The 12,328-nt window shown below is 40.1% G+C and overlaps 1 protein-coding gene across 1 annotated transcript; it reads left to right on the top strand.

Annotated features, from left to right (window-relative positions):
* The first annotated feature begins 3,013 nt into the window (after window positions 1-3,013).
* Window positions 3,014-3,727, top strand: LOC118786224 (claudin-14-like). Its single transcript, XM_036541329.1, has one exon. The coding sequence runs from the start codon at window positions 3,014-3,016 to the stop codon at window positions 3,725-3,727; it is 714 nt and encodes a 237-aa protein (XP_036397222.1).
* The last annotated feature ends 8,601 nt before the right edge of the window (window positions 3,728-12,328 follow it).

Genomic DNA, 12,328 nt, shown 5'->3' with positions numbered 1-12,328 from the left:
AGTGATGTCCTGATGCTGTTCACTGGCCGGTCATCTTCCCCCACCCTCCCATCCCCACTGACAACACAATAACCTCTGTTTACCCAGCAAGTGGAGCAGAACTATTGCCGCTCCGGTGGTGGTATTGACAGATCCGTCTTCAGTCTGGAGCGAGGCTTTATAAATACGAACACCTGCAGGTCAAGAGTGGGCACGCAGGCCGAAGGTTACCCGCCACTGCCCACCTGCGCATGGGAGGACACTGCCAGGGTGTGCGCTAGGATTTGTGCCAGACTCTGCAGGTCACAGGTAAGAAGCTGTTTGTTCAGAACTAGTGTTTTCTGTTTGTTTAAAGATTCAGATGCAGAATTCCTCACTCCTGTCTGTTTTGCTCTGTGTTTGCAGCTTTGAAGTTTGAGACAACACTGAAAGTCATGGTCATCTGAAATAGACACAAAAAATTCCATTCATGAATGAGTATGATTTGAATTAAATGATAAAGTGGGAAAAGTATGTGGTCAACATATAGATACCAGTGGCACACAAGCAGAGCATTGATCTGATGTTTGCTACAAGACTGTTATGTAGATTCCTCTTCCTTTAGAAGGCAAATCACACAACACAATAGAGATCCTGTGTTCAATTGCTGTGCAGCTGTGTAACATTATGAGTGAGTGAGGTTCCGAGACACAGCGATCACATGGTCTGTATCACACAGACATTTACATAGCGCAGATGTTTACTGAAACCCCAGACTGCTGTATTGCCTGGAGAAGAGACGGGACACTGGCAGCTGTGTAACAAAGATTTCTTATGAACAGACATCATCAAAAAGTCAGCCATCGCGATGACAAAGCTTCTTGAAAAGTGGCATGATGAATAAACTGATGGTGGATTGCATTACATGTTTGAAGCTGAGCAATGAATGCATATCAATGTACACTTGTAAAGAATGTATGCTCAGCTATTTAAATGCACCACATATTGAATGGAGCAGTACAGAATTCTACATAGTAACTAATTACTAAAATAAAGGCAGCAGAGCTGTCAAAAGATATTTGGATGTAATTTATTATTTTTAAAATGCATGCAGTCACTGTGATACAGAGTGCTTTCTATTTTAGTTGACAGTGGCTGGAGGCAGGGCTATGATATTGCGGTTTGTTTGGGCCTGGGGGTTGCTTGTCCGTCACAGCCCCGCATTCGTGGCCTAGGGGCAAGCTGGTGCCAGAGGCTCTGAGAACAACGTCACAGACCAGACACCTCGGCCCAACCCGCTGGCACTGGTGCCATTGTCCCCGCATCTGATCTTGTGTGGCAGACAAACTGACACATTCTTTGAGCGGGCAGATATTCTCCACAGTTCTTTGCCACTGTGCCTATGGCACAACAAAACCCCCTGTGACAGCAGTGTACTTCGCTGAAACCAGCCACCCTGCCTTTCGCTGTATGTCTCAGAAAAGTAGAGTAAGGTTAGGTAATTGCAGTCCTGGAGTGCAGGAGAAGATTCTCATGTTTGTAACATTCAAACCCTTATCAATGAGTTGTGAGTCAGTGCTCAAAGTACTCCAGATATGCAGGACCATGGCAGTCCAGGAACAGGGCTTCCCCTGACGTATAGAATGCAAAGCCCCTAATGATTAGGCTGTGAAGGTTGTGAATCCACAACGAGCAGGAACAGTGAAGGTTATGACCTCCCTTAAGATTAGATTTCTTAAACAGAACGCTATGTTCAGTTCGAGTAAAACAATCTGCACCTCTCCACTGACACGAATTAAAATATAACAAAGTCACTTTCCAGTGTAAATTATAAAAAAGAAATAGAAAGAATCCATAACTGGTTGACAGTTAATGTTTCACTACCCTCTTGATGAAAGGGAAACCCGTAGCTGTGTAGGATTGGGGTGCAGGCCTAGGGAGGAGTAGACCAGGAGAGCGTCAGTCTCCTATGATATACACCAGTGTGCTATTTTTCAGTTTCAAATAGTCTCTAAATAAATATCTATCTGAAAGAGCCACTCACTTGCATTGTGTTGTTTATTGTTTATTCAACTCTCATTCTTTGTCCGAATTAAGCAGTCATTAAGACTCAGATTTTTGTAAGCCTTACTGTAAGTAGGAGCTCGGTTTTCTGTCTTTAATTGGAAACCTAACATTTTTGTCAGCCTTTTTTGTCATTGTAACATTTATCCATAGAAAGCTAAACCACAACATAGACATGTTAACATATAATATGTAATATAGTGAATGTATGATTTGGAATCACCTTTCACTGTAGATTCCTTTTGATATGCTTTTTATGGTCATTCACTTCATGTGTCATTCATGTGGACTGTCACCTGAGGGAGGGGCAAGAAGGAATATGGGAGATTTTTAAGGTCTAGAACTTTCCAAGAGTTCTATCTGACAGCTTTGTCGAATAGAATGTGCCACATTTATGACCCTGTGGTTAACTATTGACTCAGCTGAACATTTTCCACAACTGTGACTGGGCTGATGAGCAATAAAAGCTTTAAACAAGGAAGTCATTTCTCCATAGAAACTCTGTCAGGGCAGTTTCCTTTGAGAGATTGCAGTATTTATTGTCATTTTCAGAAAGGAGAGATAATACGTTAGAAAAACACAGTATCTCAAAGCGCAACCGTCGAGGGAAATCAACATACGGAAGCCAGCCTTTTCGCAACTTTTTCTGTGAATGTTTAAATTCCACTTCCCTCCACAGACCTCCTGGGAGACAAACAGAGACACTGCCTGCACCCACAGGAGGACGGCAAACAGGTGAAAATCAGTGGAGCACGTTTTTGTCACGGAAGACGTCAGCCACCACTGCAGACTGCACCAAGAGAGACTCTACGGTAAGATGGCTCCAAAAATGAGACTGCGTGCTCACTCAGCGGAGTCCGCAGTTCAACTGGGATTGTAACTCAAGTCAGGGGATACACGTACAACTGGAAAAAAACAACATTAAAAAAGGACTGCTTTTTTCCTGGTTACCGACACCGTGTGATCGATTAAAACTATTAATGTGACGGAAATGGCCAGCATGGCAGTGCAACTCCTGGGCTTCTTCCTGGGTCTCCTGGGCGTGTTCGGGACTCTCATTGCCACTGTCCTGCCCCACTGGCGCCGCACAGCCTACATGGGGTCCAACATCATCACAGCCACGGCTTACATGAAGGGGCTGTGGATGGAGTGCGTGTGGCACAGCACGGGCATTTATCAGTGTGAGATACACCGCTCGCTGCTGGCGCTGCCCCCAGACCTGCAGGCCGCCCGGGCGCTCATGGTGATCTCCTGCGTCGCTTCCGCCCTGGCCACCGCCATTTCCGCCGTGGGCATGAAGTGCACCCGCTGTGCCCGCCGCTCCCCTACCAAGAGCGCTCTGGCGGTGGGCGGAGGGGTCTGCTTCATCGCCGCGGGTCTGCTCTGCCTGGTGACCGTTTCCTGGACCACCAACGATGTCATCCGGGACTTCTACAACCCCATGCTACCCAGCAGCATGAAGTATGAGATCGGGCAGGCAGTCTATGTGGGGTTCGCCTCCGCCGGCCTCAGCATCACTGGGGGGGCCGTGCTCTGCCTGTCCTGTGAAGACTCCCGGCAACGTCCCCCCTACCGTCTGCCGGCCAACAATGCCTTGCAGCGACCTGCCCCTCCTTACCACCCCCCTGCAGCCTACAAAGGCAACCGTACCCCCTCCCGCTCCTCAGCCTCCAGTAATGGGTACAGACTCAATGACTATGTGTGAGCATGGCCCAGATGGGCTCTGATACAGACATATACCCCTACAGTGACTGGGAGATTGAAAAGGATGATTTTTCTAGACTGTCTCTCTTTATTTGAGATTTGGATTTACAGCATCTTTTCATCACCTCAGTGGTGAACTCTGTTTGTGTCAGTTATGGTCTCTATATCTTGTGCCATTCACCAATTTAAAACAACACTCCATTTCCACCATGAGATCTGAAGCACTCAGTGATAAGTACAAATGTCATCCACTCTTGTATTGTATGCATTGCTGCTGTGGTTTTGAATTATTTTCTGGTCACTGTTTGGTTTGTTTTGGAGTCTTACATGTTTAATATTGTTTCTGCTTAAAACAAAGACAGTTGTTTACCTTCATCCTGAAACCATGACACAATCTTAGCCTTGCCAGAGTAACAGATGCTGATATCATTCATTCAGTTATTATGTTTGCAGTATTTCTTCAATTATGTTTAAGCTATCATCCTCTCTTTTCTCAATATAGCATATAAATAGGCTATTCTTTAAGACTTTAATATCCTCTTTTCATTTTTACCTTTTTTTAACCTGAGCATGCGTTTCTCTGTATCTTTGAGCTAAGCTGAGCAGCTGCATTTGTTCTTTCCTTTAGAAAACGGTAAAAAACGGTATTAATATGCTAAGGATAAGCTCAATATAATTTCCAGATTTACTCACACATGTCTGTAGTGCAAAGTAAAACCAAGTCATTTTGTCACTCAAACTATAAGATTAATGTGTTAGATCTAAATGCATTGTTTCAGGTTTTAGTTTTATTCTTTTCCCAGTTCTGTCTATGCAACAATGAAAAATAATGTTTTAAGCGTTCCCCGATCGGCTGAATAGAGCTGTGAAATGGACAGCTCACAATTCATTTTTGAAATGGTGCCCCTGGCAAAAACAGATCAATATCAGAACTGGGCATGGAATTGACCTTGACAAGTACCAGGCTTTAAGTGTAGTAATTTGGCTTTGTTGGCAGAGTGATTTCAGCAGCATGAGCTACTGTATGATGACTCAGAACTTGCCGACTTTACCGGGACATTATAAGTTATTAGTGGCTCTCACATTGTTGGACTGGAGTGAATGGATAAAGGTAGAATTTCTAAATAGCTTTGGTATTTTTCCCATCAGTTGAATGACAAGAAATGTTGAACCCGCTCTCAACAAGTATGAAATGTGGTTCAGTTTTATCTTTTTTATTTGAATTTGATGAGAACAAAGAGTGATTGTTTGTTTCAGCTAGAAATCAATATAACCCAGTAAATATTTTTTCTGAATTCTCTCAGTTCTGAAGGTCAGCTTTAAACTTTATACTTTTTCATTTTTAACAGAGCACTGTTCATTGATTTAGCCACTTTTGAGATGGAAACTTTCAGATTTTGTTTAGCCCAGTGAGTGTCTCACTCATTGTTGCTCAACAGCGCCTTCTTGTGGAACACTGCGTGTCTGTCAGTTTATGTTGGGTGTGAATCTTGATAAAGTGTTTGTAAAAAATGCTTTAAGTTGAAATGACAGAGCAATATTGTATCTGCAAGCAATTTATTAAAATTAACTGTCATGTCAAAACAACTGGGCAGTAATGGGTGGGAACATTTATTGCTGATGAGAAATTTCCATGAAGTGTTCCAATACCACAGACACCCTAAGTCAAGCTGTACTTAAATCTAAGTTTTCAATGTCCTGATCACAGGCGTCATTTACGCTGGGGATGCTGGGGACATGTCCCCACCACTTTTTGTCGTGGCCCATTTCGTCCCCACCGCTTTTTGAAAGCCTTTAACATGTCGAACCCGTCGTTGTCCCCAGCGCTTTTCAAAATAAATTGACTCCCATGGTCCTGATCATCACAAATTACACATTGTGGCTGGAAACTGCCTAAGGGAATTGGGTTGTAGTCTACACAATCAGGAAGGAATCCCTTACACTTTGTATGAAGTATCCAGCTGCACATATGTGTACCCTGCTGGATAAAACATCAGCCCCGTTGAGGGTTGCAATTTTTTTTAATTCTCAAAACTGAACCCAAAATCAGCACTTGGTTTGTAATGTGTGATCAATGATGGCCAAGCAGCTGTACTTTATTTTTTTATAAATGCGAACACCACGTCTGGAGTCACCAGTGACATCAGTGTCGTGGGAGGCCTACTGCAGGATGGGCCAACAGCTGCTGTTCAGAAGCTGCTTCTTTTCCTCAAGAGGATTGCAGAATACCAAAAAGTGACACCTCAGGGTCTGATATGCAAACATCTGCTCAGAAACATTAATATGTGTTCTACATTTTGTACAATACTTTCAACTTCTCAAGCGTTCTGAGTTTCAGAGAGCAAAACAGCACAGCAGGAAGAAGACAGCTACAGGCCGTGGCCTGATGGGGGCAGTGGGATCTCTGAGACAGATCTCTTTCATGCAGCCTGTTGCTGCTGTTTGTTTTTGGTACTATTTTTGACTTCCTCATGGACTGCCAACCTCATAGACTACGCCTCATGTTCAATTTATAAGATTATTCACCAGTACTATCCAGTTTTGTGTTGATAAATGTCCTAACCAAGGGCAAAAATGTGCGGTGAGAGATTGTTTCGCCGTAGCTTGTCCAGATGAGAGAAAAACAGGATATGACTCCAGGGCAGGTGTTCTCTCATTCTGGCACTCACTCTTTCACAGATCCACATCCATAATGTAGATTATACCCCCTTGAACCTGAGAGCATGGTGACAGTCAATATCTCCATCTAATCTCACTCAACTGATGCTGTTGACAGGGAATAAAACATTTAAGAAACACTGCCTCTGCATTTTGTTCATTGATTTTTTTCAGACATTTTCAAGACAAGGAGGTTGGTTGTCAATGTGAGTGATATATAATAAAACAGATCAGAGACGTATCGTCATGTCAAAAACATAACCTTTGTGTCAAATTCAAAGGGAGACGTACTCACGAGTCATCTTCCCATCCATTGGCTGCAACAGAGCTAGGCTTTTCTCCACAGCTTATGCCCTGTCACTTTGGATAAAAATAAAGCATTCCATGTTACTTTAAAGAAACGTGATGTAGGAAAAGTTCTCATCCAGGCCTGTACTTTGAGGATGGCAAAGAATTTATAGACACATATTTCCTTGGATCTTAGGCTGTAGCACACCATGGCGACCTAGTGAGCCACCTCGGGTACCCCCCTCACTGTCAGGCCTGACAGGCAGTGGTATTGCAGTGGGTTCAACCAAGGCAATCAGCCAGACAGAATAGGACAGTGTAGAAAGTCAGCCTGACATTCAGGCAGTCGCCGGGACAAGGTGGGATGGAGATCGAGGGCAAGGGAATGGGTTTTATACAGCAAAATGTGTATAGTCAGTGTAGAGCCTGTACTTTCACAAAACTGAACATACAATTAACTGAACTCACTCTTGTTGGCATATTCAGTCACGGTTCATTAAAAATGCTTACCTTGCTTTCTTGACCAGTGGTTAATATTGTCAAATTATGTATTATTATGTACATTTCAGTCAGCTGCATCTTTTTTTGTAATTTGTTCCTTTTCCCTCAGATCTAGACCCTAAGTTACACATGGAATTTCAGACCCATCTTGGTGCTAAACAAGTACAGTTTTCAGCTAACATATTTCTATCTCCTGATAAAATTTAGTAGTAGCACATGTATATCCCATTCGAAGTTAAAAGGTTTAAAACTACTGTCTGATATTTGTTGTAAAATAATGAATTTAACCTAAATGTCACCACGAATGAGAGAGCTAATTACAGAGGAAGTGGCAATTAATGTATTTCCAATAAGGTTAAACACCTGTGGTGGGGGTTTAGATTTAGTTATGTGAAAATTATCAGCATGATAATAAATTTCACTGAATAATATGTTAATATAAAACACAAAAAGTTGAGTGTGGTCTTTTCTAATGATGTTTCTGGTATCCTTAAGGTCTTTTCAACAGTGTTTCAAAATAATGGACTTAAAGCAAAGTCCATGTAAATTGAAAATGTAATTATAATTGTTACTCATCATAAACAAAAGAGCAGAAGTTATAGTGAACTGAAACCAGTTATGTTTGGACTTTTAGTTGCAATTTACCTCTATTTACAATCATTTAATATTTGCCTGTTAAGAATGATATAAATTCAGTATGATATCATTTTATGTATTTTATGTATTGCATACTGTATCAATGCATTTTTGCTTAAAAGTCAGAAAATCCTAATTCTTCAGGAATATACCTCAGCAATAATGAAATGTTGTCATGTTATGTCTGGCCTAGTTCATTACATAGCCCCAGTTCCACTGCAAAATACAGAACATTCACAGTTGTAGTTTAATCTCAGCATCAGCATGCATGGAGGAAAATTGTGTGGGAATTTGACCTTGATACCAATAATCTGAGAACAAACGTTTCTCTGATTATCAAAAAGCCTAGACTGTGAAATGCCCATGCAACACATTTTACAGCACACATGGAGCTGGTTTACTTTATCTTTGCAAAGACTTTTTATGCTGAACTTTTCTTTGTGTAGTCATTTTTCTAATCAGAACACAATGTTGTGACAAGTGTATTTCTAATGGGATCAGTTTAGACACACTTGTAATAACTTAATGGAGTAGAGTAGAGTACAATGACGCTGTTCTATTTTTGGAAAGCCACAGTGACGGCAGATGTTTGATTCAGCCAAGCACTTGCCCAAAGGTGAACCACCTTGGCTCTCTTCCTCAGTTTTGAGAGTGTAAGGCCTTCATCATAAAGTACCTAAATACACTTAGAAGTTCCGTTCCACTGTTCTCAATATGTTCACATTCACAGTCCAGTTGAGTGCAGTGGGAGTGACAACTGCAGTTTTTGATCCTTTTTGCATGCAAGTGTGTATGTGACTAGTAATTGCACTTGACAACTAGTTGTGCTTGAACAGCAGATAACTGTGCAAGTAATGTAAAAGAATCACAGGTTTTAGTGGTAGCTAACAACCAAAGATTTAGTCTTGTTTGGTGACTAAACATGAAAAACCTTGTCTGTTTAAGCAAAAAGAAGACAGAAGTCTCAGATGTTTATCTAAAGCATCAACTATAATATTAAAATTGTCACCAAGTGTTCAATTATCGCTGCATATTTGGAATGTATTTGGAGCAAATGCATGAATAATGAAGTCACCTCTTTGAAAAATGTGATTTTCCGAAGTCTTGCAGAACTCATATTTAATAATTACCTTTGTTGTCTATGGTAGCGAAATCCAAGCTGACAGTCTTCGAATCAGTACATTGAGTAACATCCTCACTCCAATAATGCATATGTGTGAACAAATTCACATGGGCACCAAGTGTAGCTTGTTTTTATCCAACCCTGGAGTCAAAAGAGCTGTGTGTGAATGGGATATAAATGCTATAAAATAACCTGGAAAACCTGCTGGACTGTGACTACCATGAACTGGAGTTGAGTCGTCCTGATCCCCTGCAATTCACACCACACCTTTTCCACTTTTCACCACTAGGCAGCAACATCAGCCTGCTTTTATCTGCAGAACAAAATGAGGAAGCAGATTTCAGGCACGGAAAAGCTGCTTTTCATTGCAAACCTTTTTTCCAACTACGTGCACATTAAAGAAGTTCTGGTTCATGTTTTCTCAACATTCCTGTGATATAACCTTGTGATATATCAGGCTAGCATGGGCTAATACATGCTGTGGGAAAGAATGAACCAGTGAAAAATGTGGTTGTATTAGGGGTGATTTTTAATACTACTTTTTCTTTGACACAAGAAGAGAAAATGTATGAATTTAAAGGCGTCCATAAAAGCTTTAAATAAATTCACAGACAGAACACACTAATTGTATCAATTACAGAATGACTCAAGAGGATAAACTGGCCTGCAGTGGCCACAAAATGGAAACAAAAGAGTTGGACTGTTTTCCATCATGGTACCTCTGTAGCTGGATGTTGTGACATTAGTAAAAACCCACAGTGTCTTCATGAGAAAAGCATTATTTATCCCATCTAAAAAAAAAATCTTCCTTTAAATAGTAAACATGAATCAAAATCCAACGCAGGAGAGAGGGAATATGCGTGTTCATTTCTTTGATATTCTGGCAAATGTTAAGTGCAAGTTTGTCTGTTCGAAGACAAACTTCTGTTGTCTGTGTAACATACAGCTATTTTACATGACAGAAAGGTAGTGGTTTGGTTCTGTAAAATTACATCTCATCTTTTGATACATTGGTTGTGGTTCCACTGGAAGGAAAATGTTTATGTATGCATTCTGTATTACACACATACATTTGACAACACATATATTTCAGTATACAGTATTTAGTTAAGATCACAATCAAACCTATTTAATCATAGCATCCCATAGAACTGGGACAGATGGGACCATAGATCAGGCTGGGTGTGTGTGATTTATTGGCAACAGTGAAGTTAAACTTAATAGCACAGACAAAACATGCATACATCTTGACAAAAGTTTTGACTTTGTGCTAAGTAGTAAATAAGACTTGCTTTTAAAAAAAATAAGTTTTCATCAGACCTTCTTAGTTTCTCTTATACTTGATTATTAGGGCAAAACCTTGTTTTCAGTGCAACTGAGGATAACAATTTTTTTTTATTAAATTCACATTTTGGTGTGTAGGGGGTTAATTTCCCAAGTGAGTGGTAAATTATTAACTCTCAGTTTTGAGGATCATCAAATGAGATAATTTAAGCAGAGAACATGCTGCACTTCAAAGCACGACTGACAGGTGCGTGCGTGCAGTCATTAGAGCTAGAATTAATGACCGAGAGCTCAATTACCATGCCAGCCGTTTGTTAGGGCTTTACACATGTTGAATGATTATACTGTAGAGGGCATGATCTATGACACAGTGAATATCCAAAGGCCATAACGCGGGAGGAATGTATATGAAGGTTAAATCTGAAGAGACCTTACAGTCCACTTTATTGTAGGCTATAGGTGAAGCCATTTCCTTCTTTGATATGGCAATTATATTTATTAAGTGGTTACTGTATTGTATCGCAAACAGCTCTGCCCATTAAATTGCTTTTAACCACTACACAAGTTAAAATGAATTTTGAATATCATGTTCATTGTTGCATTCTAAATAGCATTTCATCTAGCAATGCACCGGTGAATGTCATTTTTGAAGCTTACGTTTTTATTCTCTTTCATATCAGTATTTACTTTTATATACAATGTAATTTTGAATGGTTTCATCGCATTATTTCTTATAGGCTTTCCACAAAGTTACTTGGTTGCTTATCATATCTACAGGGAGTGTAGCTTGCTTTAAAATCTAATTGAGCTCTCACTTAGCTGTCTTCTCTTGTTTGCCTAAAATAATTGAGTTGAACCAACCGCCACTGTGTGCAAAGCGAGTACTTCGGTGCCTGCTAAATTGGCTCACTCTGCATAAATATAGCAATGAGAAATAGTTTTGAACTATGAACTGCTTTTTCGTTACCTTCTTTTTCTTGAGTTTCTAACTAAACAATTTTATTTCTGACATTACTTTTGTAGTCTCTCCCCCCCCCTCCCCCCCCAAAAAAATAGTCTTTTTTTTTTTTTTTTTTTTTTTAAATATTGAATAATGCCATTTTAGAAGAAGGGTTTATAGCACGAGTATCGTGAAAATAAACATTGAACAAAATTTTCTGGGTCGAGATTCAGTTTGAAAATCGAGATTCAGTTTGAAATGGTCAACATTTGTCACTTGTTGACAATCGTTATTGTAGTTATAAACAACGTTTCACTTATTTTTAAATTTTGTTTATTTCTGTTTGCTTTATTTTGCACGTCACTTAGACCAAATATATCTTAATGTGGTTTGTTCAAGGTATCACGAAGTTACTTGAAGCAAGATGGGTCATGATGATGAATATCTTTCTTAAACCCCTTTAGTCTAAAGTGACATGAACAGCCGTAAAAAATCAAAGCGAGAACTCCTGTTAATATTAACAATCTGTTCAGAACAATCAACGACAGTGATTTTTAAGATAATTTGGACGTCATATGTCATAACGCATAAGCAGTAATTTTACTGGTAATGATGTACGTTTTTCCATGTGTTGCTTCTATTAAAAAGAACACAGTGAAGAGGATGACAGCCTTCTCCTACCCACGCTCATAATACATGGAGAAACATTCTATCGTGACTAACTTTGAAACATGGATTTCAAATATGGCTACCAAATCATGTGACTGAAGCAGTGACGTATGACCCTTTCATCGCACAACGATGAAGACAGGCCTGTAATCCTGAAACACTATCTGGAAGTTATTATCCCTACGATTTTCTCTAACTTTTCTCACAAAAACATCTAAATTATCAAAGCTGCGGTCTTTCTATTCTTTTAGAAATAGGCAATAGTCTAAAGAAGAGGTTAAACATTCATTAGACCGCATGGTCAATCATTTTGCGCATTTTCCAAAATCCAATATGGTTATTACAATATATGAACCGTCAAATGTGTGTAGATTATCGAATTGGTCCAGTGAGGAGAATAAGTCAGCGGAGTTTCAAGTCTACAGAGTTTACCACTTAATAGTAAGAGACATTTTTCAAAAAGGCCTCAGATGACCAACTATTTCAGAACCATGGAGAGAGTC

This window comes from Megalops cyprinoides, chromosome 11 (genome assembly GCF_013368585.1).
Source record: "Megalops cyprinoides isolate fMegCyp1 chromosome 11, fMegCyp1.pri, whole genome shotgun sequence".
NCBI classification, from domain to species: Eukaryota; Metazoa; Chordata; class Actinopteri; order Elopiformes; family Megalopidae; genus Megalops; species Megalops cyprinoides.
This window is presented reverse-complemented; position numbering and strand designations above follow the sequence as displayed.